A 25,260-nucleotide genomic window follows, 5' to 3' on the forward strand; every position below is an offset into this window, starting at 1 on the left:
AATAAAGTCGGCCCGACTGTCCCACGATCGTAGTGGTTATTATCCAGCCAATATTTTAATACTGCTTTCCAAAAGTGTGATTTCACTAGGTCTAACCCTTTAAATCTTGCACTGTTTACATTCGATAAGAAACATTCAAAATGCTTTCCAAAACGCAAATACATCATCTTTGGAGTGAAACTCCAATTATCATTTTCATTTTCTAGTAAATGTTTGTGCAGAAACTCCTGGAACAATATTTCTGTAAGATTGTACAAAGCTGTCGAAAAACAACAACTAGAAAACAAACTCAGCCAAATTAGAATACGGAACCCAGTATCCAAAACTGCCCCCTTTTTTTTAAATACCAAAACAAACATCAGAACAAATATAACGATAATTAGACACAGAAACAAAATGAAGCCGTGTTAAAATACTTCTTCTTCTTCTTCTGCGTTCGTGGGCTGAAACTCCTACGTACACTCGTGTTTTTTCACAAATGGATTTTTACGTGTATGACCGTTTTTACCCCGCCATTTATGCAGACATACGCCGCTTTCAGCGGAAACATGCTGGTTATTTTCGTGTTTCCATAACACTGAATTCTGACATGGATTACAGGATCTTTTCCTTGCGCACTTGGTCTTGTGCTTGAATAGAATAGAATAGAATAGAATAGAATAGAATAATGTTTATTGTCATGAACCAGTAAAGTTATTGACACAACAAACAACAAATAATGTATTATACAATGCTAAAACAATCCGTAACAAATTTGCCAAGACGAACTTGAACTTCGTCTTCTAAAAATAAGTTACTTGGATTTTTGTTAGCATATTTCATATTCATATGTGAAGCATCTTCTTTAAATTCATCCCTTAATTTAAGATATTTATTGCATTTATCTAGAAAATGTATTTCATCTTCTATGACATTGCATTCAATACAAAGACGATTTTCTTTAGGGATATTCTGATGTCTTCCACTTTCAATTTTTAAACAATGTGTGCTAGTCCTTAATCTGCTTAACATCTTTCTGTGTTTATTATTCTTAATTTGTATTAAGTATGACTGCATTTCGTAAGATTTACTGATCATAGAATAAAACTTAAGTCTGGAATATGTATCTGATTTTTCTTTTGTCCAGTATCTTATATATTCCTCTTGTTGTTTTTTGTCAATGGCAAACTTTAATTTGTGTACATTTAATGTAGATTGGTTATGCCAAACGTGACTAAAACCTAAGTTACAAAGAGATTGTCTAACAAATTGTAGCCATGGCGTTTCTGTGCTTGTGTGTACACACGAAGGGGGATAAGGCACTTGCAGGTCTGCACACAAGTTGACCTGGGAGATCGGACAAATCTCCACCCTTAACCCACCAGGCGCGGCCGGGATTAGAACCCGTGACCTTCCGCTTTGGAGGCCGGCGTCTTACCATTAAGCAATTGCGCCCGTCATCTTAGAATACGAACCTCAGTAATCCAAAATGTTATTCCAGTCATTGTTACATCAGCGTGTTGTAATTGTAGGTGTCTGAACGTGTGCGTGCATTGCAAGATTTACAGAGCAAATCCATAAACTGAACTTGTGTACGAAGCGCATTGCACTGAGTTTAATATTAATTTCGAGATTTGCCCAAGACATCTCATGCTTGATATCTTTTTTCTCGATATGTCTTTTATTATTTGCTAACAGTCAGCATATTAGAAATAACTCATAATAACGACCATTTTTGGCTGGTCCCCTGGGTGGTCGATATTATGAGTTATTTCTAATATGCTGACTGTTAGCAAATGATAAGACATGTCGAGAAAAAAATATCAAGCATGAACCTTTTAGGCGAATGCTGATATCGTTTGTGAGACATGTCTGTTATCATTTGCTAACAGTCAACATATTAGAAATAACGGTTTTATTACCGTTTAATTCGACCAAAAGAAATTTCGAAGCGACCCCGCGAATTAGACAGAACAGCCGCAGTGGGAACTAGAGCGCTCCTACCTGATTATGCCTGTCAGTCAAAGAATTCTCGTGGCCTGGGTCAGCCAATCAGAGTAACACACCTTACGTGATGAATATTCACAGGTCAAATGCCTTTGACACACAACAAACCATGTTGAACATGCGTTTCGGTTGCTTCGCTTTTTCTTGTTGAACAGAGAGCGACAGATTTAGAACCGACTCCAGACGGATGGGAAATGAAGTAAAGATACATTTGACGTAAAGCGAGTGACCCAATTTCACTTGATTTTTCCGAACTTTGATAATTTAGATTTCAAATGAGCGGGTCGGCATTGCACACTCAGAGGATGGGCGGTGCCTTGCTGTTCCGTAAAACACCCTCCGACAATACTCGCTTTTCGGTATTTTTTAGATAAAGAGAGTATTATCTGACAGCATCTGAAGTGTCATTCTTTAGAATAAATCACTCTGATATTGCTGATTTAAATTTTTACTTTGTCTTGTTCATTTTTAGCTTGATAAACAAAAAGGATCCCTGCCTAAACGTTATAACATTTAGAGGGTCACCTAGAATCCGTTCTGATTGGTCAAAAAGCCAGATTACTGAATTGGTAATAAAATCAGCTGAAAAGAAACAGGTTTGACTGCATCAAAAAACACATGCGCGCCAGGTGTTACCTGAACATGAAGCGTTGTCAGTGACGTCCAAGGAATATCCAGGGAGACAGGAACAGTTGAAGGAACCCACAGTGTTGGAACAGTTGTGTTCACAGCCTCCGTTGCTCGTATCACACTCGTCAATGTCTAGAAAACAAAAGTAGTGCATATCTAGTCAATACAAATGTAAATGAATAACAAGTCGCGTAAGGCGAAAATACAATATTTAGTCAAGTAGCTGTCGAACTCACAGAATGAAACTGAACGCAATGCCATTTTTCAGCAAGACCGTATACTCGTAGCATCGTCAGTCCACCGCTCATGGCAAAGGCAGTGAAATTGACAAGAAGAGCGGGGTAGTAGTTGCGCTAAGAAGAATAGCACGCTTTTCTGTCCCTCTCTTTGTTTTAACTTTCTGAGCGTGTTTTTAATCCAAACATATCATATCTATATGTTTTTGGAATCAGGAACCAACAAGGAATAAGATGAAAGTGTTTTTAAATTGATTTGGACAATTTAATTTTGATAATAATTTTTATATATTTAATTTTCAGAGCTTGTTTTTAATCCGAATATAACATATTTATATGTTTTTGGAATCAGCAAATGATGGAGAATAAGATAAACGTAAATTTGGATCGTTTTATAAATTTTTATTTTTTTTTACAATTTTCTGATTTTTAATGACCAAAGTCATTAATTAATTTTTAAGCCACCAAGCTGAAATGCAATACCGAAGTCCGGGCTTCGTCGAAGATTACTTGACCAAAATTTCAACCAATTTGGTTGAAAAATGAGGGCGTGACAGTGCCGCCTCAACTTTCACGAAAAGCCGGATATGACGTCATCAAAGACATTTATCAAAAAAATGAAAAAAACGTATGGGGATATCAATCCCAGAAACTCTCATGTCAAATTTCATAAAGATCGGTCCAGTAGTTTGGTCTGAATCGCTCTACACGCACGCACGCACGCACACACACACACACACACACACACACATACACACACACACGCACATACACCACGACCCTCGTTTCGATTCCCCCTCGATGTTAAAATATTTAGTCAAAACTTGACTAAATATAAAAACGAGAATTTATACCGCGCACATATCTCACCACAAGGCGACTCAAGGCGCCCAGTACGAAATATGAGAGAGCCCTGAAATGCAGCCGCTCGGCACAGAAGGGACAGCACTCTATATTTTGGGGAAAGCATGCTGAGTATTTTCGTATTTCTATAACCCACCGAACTCGGACATGGATTACAGGATCTTTTCCGTGCGCACTTGGTCTTGTGCTTGCGTGTACACACGAAGGGGGTTAAGTCACTAGCAGGTCTGCACATAAGTTGACCTGGGAGATCGAAAAGATCTCCACTTTTAACCCACCAGGCGGCAGCGACCGGGATTCGAACACACGACCTTCCGATTAGGAGGCCGACGTCTTACCACCACGCCACTGCGCCCGTCTAAATCACGATAAAGCTGACTGCTTTGAGAATGTGGAAACGTAACCTCCTGGCTTTTTCAAATGATATATAGAATATTAACTGCCTGACTGGCCATTGTTTTAAGAAGGAAACATAACTTCTTTTTTTATACGACATATTAACTTCCTTTCTTATTTTCAGAAACATTAATTCCCTTATTTTAACCACAGCATAGACAGAATCAACTCCCTGCTTGTTTTTTTATATATATTTTTTTTTAATGCAGAACATTACCAATCTAACTGTAAATTACATGGAGAAATAAATCCTGCACCGTTGTTATTTTTTTCTAATACAGAAAACTACATTCTCGTCTGGTTACTGATTACAGAATAGTCGCTCTGGTTATTTTTTCTTCAAAATACAGAAAATGAACTCCGGCCCAGATGTACTTTTTCCAAGTGAATTTGCCAATAGTCTTCAGTGTATAAACAAGTCGACAGATCGCAATACAATGCTTCACCATCCACTGGTTTTGATATGCCAACCTCATAGGTATGGGATAGAGTACGCTTTTCCAGCAGTCGATAGTGAATTTCTCAATTTGTGTTTAACCTTCAAACTTTTTACTATTTCTACTTGAGTAAAATGTAATGCAGGAGGAGTGTCTGTGTGTGTGCATAGGGGCGGGTGTGTTTGTGCGTGCGTACGTGTGGGGGGGGGGGAGGGACTTAATGCACTTCTCTACTATATTCATAACAATTGAAAAAATAAAATAAAATAAATGTTTGTATTTGTTGTATAGCTCAACTTAAGAATTCTGTAAATATCACTTTTCAAGCACAAAGCAAGAGTCGGTCCTTCCTAATTAGAGCGTCAATAACACCATTGTCACTTATACACTTGTCCGCATCGTTGCCTTTGTCATTGCTTCAACCAAGTTACAGCATCAATTATGCGTAGTTTCTGTCTTTTGCATCTCTTGTTTGTCCACTTTAAAGGCCAATATATTTACAGGTCGATTTTTTTCTTTTTAATGTTTATGTTTTGTCTTGAATTAAAGGTCTCAGTAATTAAACCTTTCTAGTGTTTAGAGTATTGAGTTAAAACGGTAGCAGCCATTTTGTTTCAGATTGCTACTAATGTCCGTTCGGGGGTTTTAGGGCATATTTTACAGTGCTGTTGGTGCCCACTTGCCGAGTGGCTATCTGGGGTCATATTCTAAATGAAATATAGAAAGTTATATATCAAATGAAAGGAAAAGAAATAAGCTTTTCATATTTGCAAAGAGAATTGTGCTATCTGTAAAGGTAAAAAATGTTATGGGGGTGACAACATGATTTTTGTTGAAATTTGTACGCCCATTTTTGGGAACACGTGACAAACACAAAGAAGACATTTTTTTGTGTTCAGTTTATTTTAGATATGCTGCTAACTAGTCTGTTTGGGCATTCATTTTACATAACATAGCAAAGTTTTATTGAGTTTTGCTGATAAACAAAAAAGTTATTGTCACCTGAATACCCCCACCCAAATTTCAAAGTTGGACGTTTCATGACATACGCATGCCTAAGGCACACCAAAAAAATAGTCTGTTTACGGTATCCCGACCGACCCTATTTTTTCCCGCGACCCTAGACTGTTTTTGGGCATTTGGGAAAAAAAAATTGGGCAAAATAACTTAGAAATATGGTTTTTGGAAAAGAAAAAAAAGGAAAAAAAAAGAAAAAAAAAGGTCTTTGTTTTTTGGCAAAATAACTTAAAAAATATGGGGGTTTTGGGGGTGAAAAAAAGGAGAGAAAAAAAGTCCCGACCTACTGACCCTATTTTATTGGCCAATATTACCGTTAACAGACTTTTTTTGTGCCTAATAATGCATTCCTATAACTAACTTGTAACAAAAACCCAGCTTGTTTCTGTCATAAAGTGTGTCTAACATATGAGTCTATCCACTGTCCGACCCAATTTTTTGTTGTTGATAATTACATAATTGGTCAGTGGAAAACTACAGGGGGGGGGGGGGGGGGGGCATCGTAAGCTTGCTTACGATGGGTTGGGGAGCGAACTGGTAAGAGTTAAGAAATGAATCCATATACAGTTCCCAATCTGAAGAGACAGTTGATGTTTGGTATGTGTTTAAGTGGAGGAATGGCTCTATCCCATTGCAAAAAGTCTGGACAGATCAGAAATTGGCCGGTTTACTTCTTCTTCTTCTTCTTCTTCTTCTTCTTCTTCTTCTTCTTCTTCTTCTTCTTCTTCTTCTTCTTCTTCTTCTTCTTCTTCTTCTTCTTCTTCTTCTTCTTCTTCTTCTTCTTCTTCTTCTTCTTCTTCTTCTTCTTCTTCTTCTTCTTCTTCTTCTTCTTCTTCTTCTTCTTCTTCTTCTTCTTCTTCTTCTTCTTCTTCTTCTTCTTCTTCTTCTTCTTCTTCTTCTTCTTCTTCTTCTTCTTCTTCTTCTTCTTCTTCTTCTTCTTCTTCTTCTTCTTCTTCTTCTTCTTCTTCTTCTTCTTCTTCTTCTTCTTCTTCTTCTTCTTCTTCTTCTTCTTCTTCTTCTTCTTCTTCTTCTTCTTCTTCTTCTTCTTCTTCTTCTTCTTCTTCTTCTTCTTCTTCTTCTTCTTCTTCTTCTTCTTCTTCTTCTTCTTCTTCTTCTTCTTCTTCTTCTTCTTCTTCTTCTTCTTCTTCTTCTTCTCTTGTTCTTGTTCTTCTTGTTCTTCTTCTTCTTCTTCTTCTTCTTCTTCTTCTTCTTCTTCTTCTTCTTCTTCTTCTTCTTCTTCTTCTTCTTCTTCTTCTTCTTCTTCTTCTTCTTCTTCTTCTTCTTCTTCTTCTTCTTCTCTTCTTCTTCTTCTTCTTCTTCTTCTTCTTCTTCTTCTTCTTCTTCTTCTTCTTCTTCTTCTTCTTCTTCTTCTTCTTCTTCTTCTTCTTCTTCTTCTTCTTCTTCTTCTTCTTCTTCTTCTTCTTCTTCTTCTTCTTCTTCTTCTTCTTCTTCTTCTTCTTCTTCTTCTTCTTCTTCTTCTTCTTCTTCTTCTTCTTCTTCTTCTTCTTCTTCTTCTTCTTCTTCTTCTTCTTCTTCTTCTTCTTCTTCTTCTTCTTCTTCTTCTTCTTCTTCTTCTTCTTCTTCTTCTTCTTCTTCTTCTTCTTCTTCTTCTTCTTCTTCTTCTTCTTCTTCTTCTTCTTCTTCTTCTTCTTCTTCTTCTTCTTCTTCTTCTTCTTCTTCTTCTTCTTCTTCTTCTTCTTCTTCTTCTTCTTCTTCTTCTTCTTCTTCTTCTTCTTCTTCTTCTTCTTCTTCTTCTTCTTCTTCTTCTTCTTCTTCTTCTTCTTCTTCTTCTTCTTCTTCTTCTTCTTCTTCTTCTTCTTCTTCTTCTTCTTCTTCTTCTTCTTCTTCTTCTTCTTCTTCTTCTTCTTCTTCTTCTTCTTCTTCTTCTTCTTCTTCTTCTTCTTCTTCTTCTTCTTCTTCTTCTTCTTCTTCTTCTTCTTCTTCTTCTTCTTCTTCTTCTTCTTCTTCTTCTTCTTCTTCTTCTTCTTCTTCTTCTTCTTCTTCTTCTTCTTCTTCTTCTTCTTCTTCTTCTTCTTCTTCTTCTTCTTCTTCTTCTTCTTCTTCTTCTTCTTCTTCTTCTTCTTCTTCTTCTTCTTCTTCTTCTTCTTCTTCTTCTTCTTCTTCTTCTTCTTCTTCTTCTTCTTCTTCTTCTTCTTCTTCTTCTTCTTCTTCTTCTTCTTCTTCTTCTTCTTCTTCTTCTTCTTCTTCTTCTTCTTCTTCTTCTTCTTCTTCTTCTTCTTCTTCTTCTTCTTCTTCTTCTTCTTCTTCTTCTTCTTCTTCTTCTTCTTCTTCTTCTTCTTCTTCTTCTTCTTCTTCTTCTTCTTCTTCTTCTTCTTCTTCTTCTTCTTCTTCTTCTTCTTCTTCTTCTTCTTCTTCTTCTTCTTCTTCTTCTTCTTCTTCTTCTTCTTCTTCTTCTTCTTCTTCTTCTTCTTCTTCTTCTTCTTCTTCTTCTTCTTCTTCTTCTTCTTCTTCTTCTTCTTCTTCTTCTTCTTCTTCTTCTTCTTCTTCTTCTTCTTCTTCTTCTTCTTCTTCTTCTTCTTCTTCTTCTTCTTCTTCTTCTTCTTCTTCTTCTTCTTCTTCTTCTTCTTCTTCTTCTTCTTCTTCTTCTTCTTCTTCTTCTTCTTCTTCTTCTTCTTCTTCTTCTTCTTCTTCTTCTTCTTCTTCTTCTTCTTCTTCTTCTTCTTCTTCTTCTTCTTCTTCTTCTTCTTCTTCTTCTTCTTCTTCTTCTTCTTCTTCTTCTTCTTCTTCTTCTTCTTCTTCTTCTTCTTCTTCTTCTTCTTCTCTTCTTCTTCTTCTTCTTCTTCTTCTTCTTCTTCTTCTTCTTCTTCTTCTTCTTCTTCTTCTTCTTCTTCTTCTTCTTCTTCTTCTTCTTCTTCTTCTTCTTCTTCTTCTTCTTCTTCTTCTTCTTCTTCTTCTTCTTCTTCTTCTTCTTCTTCTTCTTCTTCTTCTTCTTCTTTTCTTCTTCTTCTTCTTCTTCTTCTTCTTCTTCTTCTTCTTCTTCTTCTTCTTCTTCTTCTTCTTCTTCTTCTTCTTCTTCTTCTTCTTCTTCTTCTTCTTCTTCTTCTTCTTCTTCTTCTTCTTCTTCTTCTTCTTCTTCTTCTTCTTCTTCTTCTTCTTCTTCTTCTTCTTCTTCTTCTTCTTCTTCTTCTTCTTCTTCTTCTTCTTCTTCTTCTTCTTCTTCTTCTTCTTCTTCTTCTTCTTCTTCTTCTTCTTCTTCTTCTTCTTCTTCTTCTTCTTCTTCTTCTTCTTCTTCTTCTTCTTCTTCTTCTTCTTCTTCTTCTTCTTCTTCTTCTTCTTCTTCTTCTTCTTCTTCTTCTTCTTCTTCTTCTTCTTCTTCTTCTTCTTCTTCTTCTTCTTCTTCTTCTTCTTCTTCTTCTTCTTCTTCTTCTTCTTCTTCTTCTTCTTCTTCTTCTTCTTCTTCTTCTTCTTCTTCTTCTTCTTCTTCTTCTTCTTCTTCTTCTTCTTCTTCTTCTTCTTCTTCTTCTTCTTCTTCTTCTTCTTCTTCTTCTTCTTCTTCTTCTTCTTCTTCTTCTTCTTCTTCTTCTTCTTCTTCTTCTTCTTCTTCTTCTTCTTCTTCTTCTTCTTCTTCTTCTTCTTCTTCTTCTTCTTCTTCTTCTTCTTCTTCTTCTTCTTCTTCTTCTTCTTCTTCTTCTTCTTCTTCTTCTTCTTCTTCTTCTTCTTCTTCTTCTTCTTCTTCTTCTTCTTCTTCTTCTTCTTCGTTTATGGGCTTAGACTCCCTCGCTCACTCATGTTTTAGCACAAGTAGATTTGTACGTGAATGACCGTTTTTACCTCGCCATGCAGGCAGCATACGCCGATTTCGGGGGAGGCATGCTGGGTATTTTCGTGTTTTTATAACCCACAGAACTCTGACATGGATTACAGGATCTTTTCAGTGCGCACTTGGTCTTGTGCTTGCGTGTGCACACGAAGGGGGTTAAGTCACTGGCAGGTCGGCACATATTCAACCTACCATCACACTGATTATTGTTATTTGTGTAGCCATTATCGCAAACGCAATCGAAGCTTCCTGCTGTGTTTTTACACTTTGTCTGTCCTGGGCAAGTCGTACCGTCAGCACACTCGTCCACATCTGAAAAATATAAAACAAATAAATAGACCTTTACAAGTTTTGCACTCTTTGAAAATAATGTATCTCCCGTTGCACGCGGCGCTTAAGCTCTCATAAGAAAAATTTGCAGTGGGAAACTTCTGCCATTCTTTTTGATCAGCGTTGCAATCGGCTCGAAAAAGGGTCTGATGTTCCCAATAGGTATTGTCTATTAAGAGTTCTCTCTAGATCTATGTTCAACCCCCCCGACCACCCCCCCCCCCCCCCCATATTCCGTTTCTTCTCGTGTGCTTGCTTCTTTCAAAACAGTAAGTGCAAAGACCTCACTTGCTCATGACCTACTTTTTTTTCGCAATCTCGCCTATTACGTAATCTTACCTCTAATTCATATCTGAAAATTCTAAGTGATCGAGCGCATTCGGCATTCTTAGCGGTGCTCTCATTCTGAATATATATTGTGTTGCTTCGATAATTAAGAGCAGCTGCTGATACTTTATATATTCTAACAGTTACACATACCCACACACACACACACACACACACACACACACTCACACACACACACACACACACACACACACTCACAAACACACACACACACACGCACGCACACACACACACACACATATTTATATCTAGTGACAATTCAAGTATTTCAAAATAAAATACCAATTTACAAATTTTAGACCTTTGCTTTATAACTGTACTTGATATAACTGACCTCCACAAGTAAGTTGGCCATCCTTAGTGTATCCACCGTCGCACGAACAGCTCCACGATCCTTGAGAGTTTGCACAGTTCTGTTGGCAACCGCCGTTATTCGAAGCACACTCGTTGATGTCTGAAAACAAACAACAGCTGAGACTTAAACATGATTTTTCAAATGTTTTGTTGGCTTTTGGAAAAAAAAGAATGTGATTGTTTTCAAAGTACAGAATGTAAGATACTCTTCATATGGCGTGGAATTAACACACAAAAATCAGACATCATTTGCCATTAAACCTTTTTTTATGATGCTTTAATCAACACAAAATTGCGCTGAGATTTCCCAAAACATGAGGACCTTCCTACCAAAGGTGAAAAATGCTTACATAAAAAAAGCGAAGAGTAGCTAACTTAATAATAATAATAATAATAATAATAATAATAATAATAATAATAATAATTGTCAGTAAGTACTGGTGTCACATGACTGATGTGAACCAGTTGATTGGCTAATGGCGATGCGCTTAAATCTGTTAGCGCACTCCTGGAGTGCGCTAACTTTTCCACAGAGCGTATTCTTACGCCCTTTGCCAAAGCGAGACTGTACTCTCATCCTCAGAATTAATTAATGACATGTAGCTTATATTCTCCACAATACCAATGATTATGACCATAAATGTCCTGCTTTTCAATTAAAGCAGAAGTGGTTTTTTTCTGACAGATTGCATGCGCCTGTGCCGCCCACAGTTGCACTGATCTAAAAATAGAACCCGCTGTGTCTAATTTTTCAGTTTCGACTTGCGAAGATTCCTCTCATAATTATGCCATGTTGGTGGCATGTACCTTATTATCCACATTACCAAATGATGAGTTAGTATACAATTCCCAGCAGCTAACAGAAAACACAAGTGTTATTCCGATAACGTCGCAGCTAGATCAGCACGTAGCAGACTACACTGAAATACGACTGCATCTGTTCAGTAAATGAATGCTTTCCGTTTATTTTAAGGCAAGAACAATCGGAATCGAAAACGTGTAGGGTTTAGAACGTTCTTACCACATATAAGACTTATTACCAGCCTGCTTTATGTGTGCAGACTCAGTGCAACGGGACGAGCAATTTTTGTTTTTGAAATGAGACTCAGTGCAATAGCCTAGCAGACGACATAAATCCCGCTCAGCAAATTAACATGTTAGGCAAATGTGAACGATAAAACGATGGGGATATAATACGTGTAGGGTTCAGAGCATTCTTACCGTTCATATTTAGTACCAGACTCCCCGATGAGGGAAGATACCACACGAAAAACATGCCACGTTTATTTTGAAAATGGGCTTTCCGTCGACCTTGGCAAGGGGCACAACTCTGCACAGTCAATCTGTCGAAGCTCGATGAAGGTTTCGAACCGCAAATAACTGAAAGCACAGTCCTTTCTCCGAGTTCAAATGAGAGAAAGATCATCACTGTTTAGCTTAACGCTACACTGGAATTTACCAACAGAAATTAAAACAAGAGTTTGCGTGTGATGAAAGCACAACACACGAGACAGCCCACACAAAAGTAGATCTTCTATACGACCTGACCACACAGTTATGCCTATTCAAATGCGCGTAGCAAAATGTGCGTGTTGTATCTTCTTTTTTCTCTGGCGGTACCGACAATATCGTTATTGAAACAATCCCAGTGCACTAAGGGATTTATAGAGCAAATCTCGAAAATAATTATTGAACTCAGCGCTATGCGCTTCGTTCAATAATGAATTTTCTCGATTTGCTCTATAAATCCCTTAGTGCACTGGGATGTCTCAATAACTTAAATAATAATAATAATAATAATAATTGTCAGTAAGTACTGGTGTCACATGACTGATGTGAACCAGTTGATTGGCTAATGGCGATGCGCTAAAACTGTTTTCCACAGAGCGTATTCTTGCGCCCTTTGCCTAAGCAAGACTGTGCTCTCATCCTCAGAATTAATTAATGACATGTAGCTTATATTCTCCACAATACCAAATGACCATAAATTCCCTGCTTCTCAATTAAAGCAGAAGTGGGTTTTTTTCTGACAGATTGCATGTGCCTGTGCCAGTGCCAGTGATCTAAAAAAATAGAAGCCGCTGTGTTTCATCTAATTTTCGCCGACTTGCATAGATTCTTCTCATATGCCGTGTTAGTGGCATGTAGCTTATCATCCACATTACCAAATGATGAGTTAGTATACAATTCCCAGCGGCTAACAGAAAACACAAGTGTTATTCCGATAACGTACCAGCTAGACCAGTTTGGAAGACTGACTCGATCGACTCTGTAGCAGACAACACAGAAATACGACTACATCAGTTCAGTAAATGAATGGTTTCAGAATTATTATTTCAAAGCAAGAACAATCGTAATCGAAAACGTGTAAGGTTCAGAACGTTCTTACCATATATAAGATTTATTAGCAGCCTGCCTCATGCGTACAGACTCAGTGCAGACTGCAGTCGTTCCATTGCCCAGGTTGGCAGGTAGCCTAGCAGACGACATTAACCCCGCTCAGCAAATTAACATGTTGGGCAAATGTGAACGAAAAAACGATGGGGATATAATACGTGTAGGGTTCAGAGCATTCTTACCGTTCATATTTAGTATCAGACTCCCCGATGAGTGAAGATAGAACACGAGAAATATGCCACATTTGTTTTGAAAATGTGCGAACCGTCGAGTCCCGCTTTGAGTCAATTCAAGGGGAGTCACTCCGCATAGTCAATCCGTCGAAGCTCGACTGGAGGTTTCGAATCGCAAATAATGAAGAGCCTTTCTCCGAGTTCAAATGAGGTCTCTCTGAAAGATCATCACTGTTCAGATTAACGCTACACTGGAATTTACCAACAGAAATTAAAATGCGTGTGACGAAAGCACGACACACTTGAGACACCCCACACAAAAGTAGATATTTACTGTGCACGACCTGACCACACAGTTATGCCTATTCAAATGCGCATTGCAAAATGTGCGTTTGGAATCTTCTTTTTTCTATGGCGGTACTGACAATATCGTTATTGAAACAATCCCAGTGCACTAAGGGATTTATAGAGCAAATCTCGAAAATAATTATTGAACTCAGCGCTATGCGCTTCGTTCAATAATGAATTTTCTCGATTTGCTCTATAAATCCCTTAGTGCACTGGGATGTCTCAATAACTTAAATAATAATAATAATAATAATAATAATTATCGCATTTTTACTGATCACATGACAAAAGCAGCTGTTGCCATTGGTCAACTAGGAACTGTATATCAATTGATATCGTACAGGAAGTGTCTAGTGAATTTGATATCGTGCAGGAAGTAGTTTATGAAGTTTAGTTTTGAAGAAAAAAAAATCTCACCTGAAGGAAACAAATGTCTCCCTTCTTTTAAAATCACAAAATTAATTCATAAAAGAAAAGTAACTGCATCAGAAAGATTAAGCTGTGCAATGACGAAAAAAACAACTTCTCACACCCAGCTTTAACAGAGAAGCAGTAGAAAACAATGTTACAATCTTACCGACTGAGGTGGTTGGAACAGCCATAAACAAGGCTGACCTTGAAAGTAGGCTACCAGTACTCAGAAAACTGAAATCTCTTCCAGTGTTTCAGCGCACATCACTCACAAACAGGCAGAAAATAAGCAGACGATTTAAACAGTTCGCACCTGCATGAACAATTCTTCACCCTTCTTAGTCGTAGCCATACAACATCAACCCAAGGCATCTTTCAGTTTCACACAGTTACAGCGCCTTCGGAGGACGCCATTTTGTCGTCTGCACTCAGTTGAGCTTCGACTCCGAGCTTCGACAACATTATTATGCAGTCTATCGACGCCGACAAATACCTGGAAGCTTTCTTGGACACAGAAAATGGGCCAGAGGACTTCACTGATACAGCCTGGCGCACTTCAGTTCCTGCCATCGTTCAGAATTGCCAAATCGCACAGTCAAAAAGTCTACGCCGGACCGATGAAGTAACTGGGACTTTCGTACTTCGCTGTTCCTTCCAACTCCACTGAACTTGTTAGCCTTTGCTTGTGATCTGTTTTGACCGTATATTTGTGTTCTGTTTGCATTTTAAATGCGTTATTTTTGTCTGAGAAAAAGAAACTGTCACTGAAAAATAAAAGTAAGAGCAACGAAGTTCCGTGCGAAAGCACAAAAAGACAAATCCAACATTTCCTACATGGTAGTAGTTTCCCTTGCGTTTGTCCGACTTCTTGAGACACGGGTTAATGGTTCCTATTGTTCCGAAATCGAATGCGATAAAATCTTTATCGTTAGATTTGACTGTGATATCAACATTTATGAGTCTGAATGTCGACAAAGCTTCTCGACATTCAGACTGATAAATGTTGATATCACGGTATAATCTAACGATAACTAATATTGTCAAAAAGTACTGGTGTCACAAGACTGATGTGAAACAGTTGATTGGCCGATCCTATTTTTTCCCGCGACCCTAGACTTTTTTTTGGCATTTGGGAAAAAAAAATTGGGCAAAATAACTTTAAAATATGGTTTTTGGAAAAGAAAAAAAAAAGGAAAAAAAAAAGAAAAAAAAGGTCTTTGTTTTTTGGCAAAATAACTTTAAAATATGGTTTTTTGGGGGGAAAAAAAGGAGAAAAAAAACAGTCCCGACCTACTGACCCTATTTTATTGGCCTAGATTACTGTTAACAGACTTTTTGTGTGCCTAATAATGCATTCCTATAACTAACTTATAACAAAAACCCAGTTTGTTTCTGTCATAAAGTGTGTCTAACATATGAGTCTATCCACTGTCCGACCCATCCAATGTAAAATAATAATTTTTTTGTGGATAATTAGATAATTGGTCAGTGGAAAACTACAGGGAGGGGGGGGGGCATCGTAAGCGTGCTTACGATGGGTAAGGGAGCGAACTGGTAAGAGTTAAGAAATTAATCCATATATACAGTTCCCAATCTGAAGAGACAGTTGATGTGTGGTATGTGTTTAAGTGGAGGAATGGCTCTATCCCATTGCAAAAAAAAGCCTGGACAGATCAGAAATTGTGCTTGCGTGTACACACGAAGGGGGTTAAGTCACTAGCATGTCGGCACATATTCAACCTACCATCACACTGATTATTGTTATTTGTGTAGCCATTATCGCAAACGCAAACGAAGCCTCCTTCTGTGTTTTTACACTTTGTCTGTCCTGGGCAAGTCGTACCGTCAGCACACTCGTCCACATCTGAAAAATATAAAACAAATAAATAGACCTTTACGAGTTTTGCACTCTTTGAAAATAATGTATCTCCCGTTGCACGCGGCGCTTAAACTCTCATAAGGAGAAATTTGCAGTGGGAAACTTCTGCCATTCTTTTCGATCAGCGTTGCAATCAGCTCGAAAAAGGGTCTGATGTTCCCAATAGGTATTGTCTATTAAGAGTTCTCTCTAGATCTATGTTCAACCCACCGGACCACCCCCCCCCCCCCCCCTCCCCCCCCCCCCCCCCATAGTCCGTTTCTGCTCGTGTGCTTGCTTCTTTCAAAACAGTAAGTGCAAAGACCTCCCTTGCTCATGACCTACTTTTTTCGCAATCTCTCCTATTACGTAATCTTACCTCTAATTCATATTTGAAAATTCTAAGTGAGTTTGGTGGGTTATAGAAACACGAAAATACCCAGCATGCCTCCCCCGAAATCGGCGTATACTGCCTAAATGGGGGGGGGGGGGGGGGGGGGGGGGGGGTAAAAACGGTCATACACGTAAAAATCCACTCGCGCTAAAAACATGAGTGAACGTGGGAGTCTAAGCCCATGAACAAAGAAGAAGAAGAAGAAGAAGAAGTTCCAAAACACAGTATCAAAAAATTAGGTTGTTATAAATGGAACGATTACATGTTGACCACAAAAAACACTCAAAAGCACATCGACCATTATAATGGTCTTGATGATGGACAGACAGACGAGCAGTGACGTACGGGAGGGGCGGGATGTTCATTTTCAGAAATGTCCCACAAACAATCATTATGGGATGTCCTGGGGGTTCCCCTTTTATACGGTCTTTCTCCTTATGTGAAACCTAGTGTAGCGCATCAGGGGGGGGGGGGGGGGGTATGGTCGGTGAGTAAAACGAAAAAACACTTAAAGCAAACACCTACCTTTTTGTTCATATGTGGCTTGAAACCCCGTACGTGTTAAACCGAAATCGGAGACAAACTTCACTTGTAGCTTTCCTCCTGATGATTTGTAGTCTGCTGGAGCAGTGGTTCCGCACCACTTTTTTGTACTGGTCGACCCACTTGATTGCACTTCACGAATCTGTAACAAATACAAAAGAAAGAAAAGAAAAAGTTTACCTGTGGGGGTTTCTCTCTGCTTCTGCCCGAACGTATGGGGTTTTGTCTATATATGTCTGTCTGTCTGTCTGTCAGTGTGTCCGTGTGTGTGTCTGTCTAGTCTGTGTGTCTGTCTTTCTGTCTCTCTCTCTCTCTCTCTCTCTCTCTCTCTCTCTCTCTCTCTGTTTCTCTCTCTCTCTCTCTCATTATCTCTCTCTCTCTCTCTCTCTCTCTGTCTCTCTCTCTCTCTCTCTCTCACTCTCTCTCTCTCTCTCTCTCTCTCTCTCTCTCTCTCTCTCTCTCTCTCTCTCTCTCCCCTATCTATCTCTTTTTCTCTCTCGCTTGCTTTCTCTAACTTTCAAATATTGTCTGTGCTTTAGAATTAACATACATTGCTATATGGGGAAATGGCCCCGATATAAGATCACTTTTTATCTCATGCTAATAACTAGCTTGTTTTCTCGCAAAGAAGGTTCATTTTGTGTCCGGTAGTTTTTCTCTCTCCAGTTTACTGTTATGCCCAATCAGGGAGCATCAGCTTTGAAATGAAATTTAAGTATGTGGTGCATCTGTGATTGTTCTTGAAGAGTACAAACACTTTTTCTCTTGAGTCAGCAAAGACTTACCCACAATTTAAGAACTCTTTCGGGCATGTCAAATAACAGCAGAAATAATGTCTCAAATAAAAACCCGTGTGTACTTTACGACAGGTGTCAGCATGAATCACCGACAGTTTGAAGGCACTGCGCATGCGTGGAGGAGTTTTTCAAATGTGTCGTTTGTGTGTCATTACCAGCTTAAACAGCCTCAAAAACCGCCCTTTACGGTACGGTTTTTGAGAGGAATGACACCTACATCGTTGAGCATGCATTAACGTCATTGTCAGACAAAATATATGAACGGAACTGACTATTATGGATGCAAATTTGATTGTTCTTTCCAATGACATGCACAACTCGTTTCGTTTAAGCTATTTGATTTTTATGTTTCGATTTTAACGCGGGAATCTTGATTTTGTGAATTTGATTTGGGGGAGCTTCTGTGTTGTAGGTTCCACTGTACAAATACTGACTTATGCAAAAGTAATCCGTTTGTTTATTTTCGTAGGGGAATGAATGGCCTTTATAGCCTTGTCAATGGATTTTACAATATACGGTCTCATCACAAAAATCTGCCCTCAAACGTATCTGCCTAGTTTTTGTAACGCGAAGTTTAGATTCAATTCCCTACCTTTTATAGATTTATTTATAGATAATTTATTGCCAAGTGTACAATACATGAATGAACATAAAAAATACACGAGGAAAGCAGCTTGCTGTGTGATAAAAACAAAAATAAATAGCATTCATACATCTCTGGCGCATAGCATCATACATACATGGGTAAGACAATTTGGTATCACAGTAACTAATACATACACTATACAGACATGGTGAGAACTATGAAACTCTAAGAGCTATCGGAACCACAATAAAAGTACGCAGAATAAGATAGGATCCCCCCCCCCCCCCCCCCCACTATCAACTACTGTAAGAACTGAACATGTTCCATACTGATAAGATGTACCTCTAAAACAGCACATAAAAATAAACTCTTCCAACGCATCACAGTGGTTAAAGAACGACTAAAACTACTAAAACATACTAGATGTGTATTCCGGTAATATAACCAGCTGCTAAAACATAGTCTGGCTTCATCGCGTCACAGTGGTGTCACCATACTAAAACCCACTCTATATATCACAGTATGCAATGTCAGCTACTAAAACCATACTCCTAGAGCATCCTAAAACGTGTCACAATCTGCAGAGTTCATTTACCGGTTATTAAAAGCCAGGACAGCCTGGGGGTAGAAACTGTTTCTGAGTCTTGTCGTACGGCATCTGAGGGTTCTGAGCCTGCGCCCCGAGAGCAGAGGCTGGAAGAGATGACCAGCCGGGTGTGTGGGATCCTGCATGATGGACCTACATTTCCTCATCATGCGCAGGATGTGAAGGGAGTCTATAGAGCCTATAAATGATACTAATGTCACCGTAAATTCCTCACCTCCAGATAGTCGTATGAGCAGTTGCCGAGGTCCTCAATGTCAAACATTGCTGCGAAGGAAATGTCAATGGTGTATCCAACCGGAACTGTGATTGTCCAGACACACTCCAAATTGTTTGTGTAGTTTGCTGGGTAGTTGGGTGTTTTGAAAGTGTTTGTGGATCCACTGAAGTCCTCACCACATGCAACTGCAAATACGAAAAGATGATTGATTTTTATATTTAGTCAAGTTTTAACTAAATATTTTAACATCGAGGGGGAATCGAAAAGAGGGTCGTGGTGTATGTGCGTGCGTGTGTGTGTGTGTGTGTGTGTGTGTGTGTGTGTGTGTGTGTGTGTGTGTGTATGTGTGTGTCTGTGTGTGTGTAGAGCGATTCAGACTAAACTACTGGACCGATCTTTATGAAATTTGACATGAGAGTTCCTGGGTATGAAATCCACGAACATTTTTTTCATTTTTTTGATAAATGTCTTTGATGACGTCATATCCGGCTTTTCGTGAAAGTTGAGGCGGCACTGTCACGCCCTCATTTTTCAACCAAATTGGTTGAAATTTTGGTCAAGTAATCTTCGACGAAGCCCGGACTTCGGTATTGCATTTCAGCTTGGTGGCTTAAAAATTAATTAATGACTTTGGTCATTAAAAATCTGAAAATTGTAAAAAAAAATAAAAATTTATAAAACGATCCAAATTTACGTTTATCTTATTTTCCATCATTTGCTGATTCCAAAAACATATAAATATGTTATATTCGGATTAAAAACAAGCTCTGAAAATTAAATATATAAAAATTATTATCAAAATTAAATTGTCCAAATCAATTTAAAAACACTTTCATCTTATTCCTTGTCGGTTACTGATTCCAAAAACATATAGATATGATATGTTTGGATTAAAAACACGCTCAGAAAGTTAAAACAAAGAGAGGTACAGAAAACCGTGCTATCCTTCTCAGCGCAACGAATACCCCGCTCTTCTTGTCAATTTCACTGCCTTTGCCATTAGCGGTGGACTGACGATGCTACGAGTATACGGTCTTGCTGAAAAATGGCATTGCGTTCAGTTTCATTCTGTGAGTTCGACAGCTACTTGACTAAATATTGTATTTTCGCCTTACGCGACTTGTTTTTTTGTATTCCAGGTTTATTGTGTTGCAAAACCTCTATGCAATAAAGTGCCAAAATCTACCAAATTGAATTAATTTCACCTTCAATATAGCTCAGTTGGTAGTGCGCTGGATTTGTATTCAGTTGGCCGCTGTCAGCGTGAGTTCGGCGGAAATTTATTTCACAGAGTCAACTTTGTGTGCAGACTCTCTTCGGTGTCCGAACTCCCCCCCCCCCCCCCCCCCGTGTACACTACATTGGGTGTGCACGTTAAAGATCCCACGATTGACAAAAGGGTCTTTCCTGGCAAAATTGCTTAGGCACAGTTAATAATTGTCTACCTATACCCGTGTGGCTTGGAATAATAGGCCGTGAAAGGTAAATATGCGCCGAGATGGCTGCAATCTACTTGCCTTATATAAAATTCCATCTCACACGGCATCATTGCAGAGCGCCTAGAACTGTACCCACGGAATATGCGCGATATAGGCCTCATATTGATTGATTGATTGATTAATTTTACCCAAAAGTGCCAAAGCTGGTTTCGATCGTTATCCCGATTTGTTTTTCAATTTGAAGGAAATCAAATAGAAAGTGTCAACATCTACCGAAACATGTGCAGTCCTGGTAATATACGATAGAAACACATACAAAGTCAAACAGCGACCTTGCAAGTTTCGACTGCTGCTCTGAATAAGTAACCGAGACAATCATCATTTTCGAAACGTTTTGTAATTTCGTCGGAATTAAGACCTAAGAAGTGAGTTCGAGAAGCGATCCAGGAAGAATGATTAGAAGAAGTGATGTTTTAAGACGCCATTGTACGCGTTGTGTTATCAATTTAGTTTGACTTTTGACGTCAAAGGTTTCGTTTTGGGAGAGAGGATAAAGAAGAGATTTCCAGGTTTGTTCTGTGTTCTAAAAATCTCATTAAACAATCCTCGTGGGTTTTTTTTTTTACAAACCCACATTTTAAGCAATTTGCGTGAAACGTGAGTGCCATTATTCTCAACCCCCCCCCCCTCCCCCTCTCCCCTCCCCCCCCCCCCCCCCATCCCGTCTGCTATCCTGACCCAACACACACCCGTTCCATCTTCCCAGCCCACTCCCTCCCAATTTCCCTCAGCGAGGTTACAAAAATACAAATAGCATATTTGAATAAATCAACACATATGATATCAACACATTAAGTCAAGCTGTCGTCCTGAAACCGAAACATCAACGCTGAAAAGCAGTCATCACCAAGACTACAAGTAGTAAAGCTTGGCTAGCCCACACCCGAATACCAACTCGACGGATTGCGTTTGTCTTGGTGAAGCACACAAACCTAGTATTTCATTTATATTCATCGATGTTCTTTAATTCTAACCATAATTATACAGCAAACATGACATATCTATGTACTTTTGGATTCAGAAGAATATAAGGAATACACATCAATCAGTTAGGTTGGTGACAATACAATTTTTATGACAAACGAAATAGGCAAAATAATCAAGAAATGTTTAGCTTATAAGCTAAAATGCAATACGGACTGAGTCACAGGTTGCTTCTTTACCAACATTTCAATTAATTTGGTTAAAAAAGAAGGTCATGACAGTGTCGCCTCAACTTTCACAAAAAGCCTTGTATGACTTAAAGGCTGCCATATTCGTAGCGTTCATTAATTAATTCATATTCTTTACATGTGCTAATAATGTTATAAAACTGTACCTAAGGGGATATAATAACGATTGGCTGTAGCTTTCGAACACAGAAAAAAATATTTCAGTATTGCAAAGTGGTGTTGATAGTGTCGAATGTAAACAGAACAGTCTCAAACGCCATCTTTGGTTTACGAAACGTCACGAAGTGACATCAACGGTCTAAAAATAGCCCAAGTCCTGAAGAACTGTTGCTAAACAATGCAATAAAGAATTAATTATTTCTCGTAATTGGTAAGGACTTTAAACCTAAAACTTTGCAGGAAGCTTAATTTACACATCCCCGCAACGATGGGAAAAGCCCTGGAAGTAATTAAACTAATTAAATAGGACTATGTCAGCCTTTAATCAAAGACATTTATGGACAACACGCACTTCTAGGGGTATCATTACGAAGAATTGGTTTGTGAAGTGTCATGATATTATTGTAATCCAAAGTCAAATCACCCTCCCGTCCTCGTTTACCTCCCTTGATTCTTTTGTCTCATTCTTTATTTTGTTTGACAATTCTAACAAGGGCATCAGTACTTTTTTTTTTCTTTGACAGCACATGAAAAATAATTCTTATTTAGATTTAACACACACACACACACACACACACACACACACACAAACACACACACACACACACACAAACAGCCACATAGCCACACGCACGCACACACACACACACACACACACACACACACACACACGTGCGCATGCACGCACGCACACACACACACACACACGCACACACACACGTGCGCATACATACACACACACACACGCACATACACACACACACACATACACACACACACACACACCCACACACACACGCACTTGACTAAATGTAAAAAGAAAAGAAACAAATGCAGAAAGCAACAAACAAACAAAAAATAGATAGAAACAAAGAAAGTACGAGAAAAAATAGATGTGACAAATGGATTTGTACATAGTTCAGTCTAAAAAGTGTTTGACAAATGTGTACAGATTGGCGTGCCATACTTTTGGGTTTGCATGACTTGACTGCGTGATGAAGGATCACCGGTTGAACTGGGGTGATCTGATTTTGCAAGCTATATTTTCATTGGTTGCCTGGTTATAGGATTGACCAATGAGAGAGGAGATTTCTAAAAAGGAGGTAGCCATTTTGGATTGTATAGAGCAGAACATTACCGGCAGTTGGGGAAGACAGACGTCTCTGTTCATGTCTCCACGTTTTGGTCGGAATGTTGCTCAAGTGACATTGAGGTCGACTGTTTTACGACTCATGTTTTGGATGAATCATGTGTGATTCAATGCTGTGAATATACAGGTATTTATTGAATTGTATTTTGTTCAGTGATGTTGACCTGTGAAATGACTGTGAGAATAATGTTGAAGAAGCGTGAGCTGTTGTCAGCCATTTTGGAAAGGAATGTTGTATGTTCTTTCGTAATGGAGAAATTTGTAAATGAGCTGTTGTAATACTGTAACAGCATAAGCTGTTTGACGGATGAATGAATAGTATTGAGTAAGAGTGGAATTATTATTTTGTGGAGAAGTTTATCTAAGACTTACGGTAGCATAAACTTTTTACACAGCACCCCGGTGGGAGAGAGGATGCCCTCGGATGCGGGGAAGATGAAGAAGACTGGCATCCCCTCCTTGGCGCCACGGATCGTTTGATTGTGGGCGCAAGATTGTAACGCAGCGCAGGAATTCTGGGACCCGGTGGAACCCCACCCCGTATCACCATGAGCGTTATTGTCATTGGCGTGATATTGGATCCAGCAATGAACCCGCTGAACTGTGAGTATTCACTGTAGTGTGAATTACCACTGGAGAATACGTAACATGTGAAATGTGCGTAGCGAGATCCTGTGTATAACAGGAAACATGATTAACAGAAGGATTGTGTGAAACAAGTGACGACGTCATCGAGAACCGGTTATTCTTCCACGTGCTACATAAGCTATTATTATTATTATTATTATAGTGAATGCAAGAGATTGTTGATTGTATGAGAGATATCATATTTGTATGTTTATTGTGATGTTTTGAATACAGGTACGAGGGCAAAGGGCAGTGATCGTGTTTCAGTCTTTGTGCCTAGTTTGAGTGTTGTGTTTGTGTGAGATGAAGTGAGTTAGTAAACAGAGTAGAACACGCATTTTTCTGATAGAGTAATTAATATACACAGACACTTTCACGCAAATACCCTCCGTAACAATAGAACTTATCCAAACAGAGGAACATTCCTTCAGCTGAAGTAAAATTGCGCAAAAAAGTAATGGCATTACCTGCGGTTTGGATCACAGTCCCAAACAGTAGTAAAAAGACCACCGCCCAGGACAAGCGAAGGGTCCCATCACATTGGTGATACACCATGTTTCCTTGCACTGTCGAAACAAATCAATAAATAATCAATACATTCCTCTGAAACAAAAAAAGCATATTTTGTTCGGTATATAAAAAGACGTGATTAGCTTATACTATAAGCTTTATCTATAGACACACGAAACTTGTCTTTTTTTGTCATGTTTCTGGTCTTGTCTTGTCTTGATTTGTCTTGTCTTGTCTTGTCTTGTCTTGTCTTGTCTTGTCACAATTGTTTTGTCTCGTCTTATCGTATCTCCTCTTATAATAGAGAGAGAGACACACACATACAAAAAACGAATAACTTATTTTGTCATCATTTTCACAAGTTTTCATCCACATACACCTGGGAAATAAATCCCATGTTCCCCATGCAATAAATCGAGGTGGTGAATGGGTTTGAGCTTTCAGATGAAACGTGGATTGTCAAAGTAAAAGCCAATCAGGCTGATTGTTTGATGTGTGGAACCATCGCGGCTTTGGATTTGTGTTTCCGAGGACAACGATTGTAAGCATTCACTCTCAAAGACCCAATCGATGTTGATAATTACCGCGGCGACTCATGGTCAATTTGCAACTTATCTCTGTAATCGCAAAATCCACAACGAAAAGTCATAAACACTTAAAAGAAAAGAAATATGCTCAACACTTACTGAATTCACAGGTATGATCGCAGCTCTGTACATTTTCAGACTGGAAGAAAAGCGTCAACAAGCTACGTTTGACGTCACATACAAGTTTGACGTGTTATCTCGTGCTACTGTGACGATGCTTTGTGGCCCGGAGTTGGATTCTAAAACTTCGTCTCCCTGTGGGTTATTGTGCATTTTTGTTGCACAACCAAAATGATGACAAAAACGATCTTTGGTGGCTTGTTGTCAGACCAGCATTTTGTTGTTGGTCCTCGGGGAGCATATCGCCTTTTGTCTCATATTTATCAACCGCGGCCTTCGGCCTTGGTCGATAAAGATGAAACAAAAGACGATATGGTCCCCTTGGACCAACAAAAAAGCTGGTCTGTCAACAAGCCACCAAACATCTTATAATGTTATACTTAACCGCCGACACATTGGGATTGTCCCTTTATATTTCCAATCACATAAAACTAAGAAACAGAATATAACAAGAGCTTCAATAATGATAAACCACAACAACAAAAACTAGCAAATAATGTACGATGGTACGGTACCATGCATACTTACGCGAATCTTGCACACAGAATGAGAAATCTGTACTCTCTGATAACCCTGTCTTGTAACGAAGTACGAGTATACTTCGCCCCTGGAAATCTCTGTCTGACGGCCGTGTCGCTTCAAAGCGCTTTTTGTATAAACCATAATTATGTCCTACGGTGGGCGGGGCAAATGACGAAGTGGAGCACTGTGGTTGGTTGAGAGAGA

General features: G+C 38.8%; 1 protein-coding gene and 1 long non-coding RNA gene across 2 annotated transcripts in view; both read right to left on the reverse strand.

The window, feature by feature from the left end:
• Positions 1-18,618, reverse strand: part of LOC138946845 (fibrillin-1-like) — a 67,542-nt gene extending 48,924 nt beyond the window's left edge. Inside the window, exons 1-6 of the mRNA XM_070318250.1 lie at positions 18,502-18,618; positions 16,486-16,645; positions 15,453-15,572; positions 10,360-10,479; positions 9,540-9,659; positions 2,623-2,748 (exon numbers count right to left, since the gene is read on the reverse strand). Coding sequence (XP_070174351.1) covers positions 2,623-2,748; positions 9,540-9,659; positions 10,360-10,479; positions 15,453-15,572; positions 16,486-16,645; positions 18,502-18,618 — 763 coding nt within the window. The remainder of the gene's footprint in view (positions 1-2,622; positions 2,749-9,539; positions 9,660-10,359; positions 10,480-15,452; positions 15,573-16,485; positions 16,646-18,501) is intronic.
• Positions 18,619-18,713: 95 nt separating this feature from the next.
• LOC138947125 (uncharacterized) lies at positions 18,714-25,200 on the reverse strand. Its single transcript, XR_011449555.1, has 3 exons — positions 25,063-25,200; positions 23,785-23,883; positions 18,714-18,895 (listed from the first exon to the last, which is right to left on the reverse strand). It is a non-coding gene; the product is annotated as an uncharacterized lncRNA (long non-coding RNA).
• Between the last annotated feature and the right edge of the window lie 60 nt (positions 25,201-25,260).

Source organism: Littorina saxatilis, linkage group LG14 (genome assembly GCF_037325665.1).
Source record: "Littorina saxatilis isolate snail1 linkage group LG14, US_GU_Lsax_2.0, whole genome shotgun sequence".
Taxonomy (NCBI): domain Eukaryota; kingdom Metazoa; phylum Mollusca; class Gastropoda; order Littorinimorpha; family Littorinidae; genus Littorina; species Littorina saxatilis.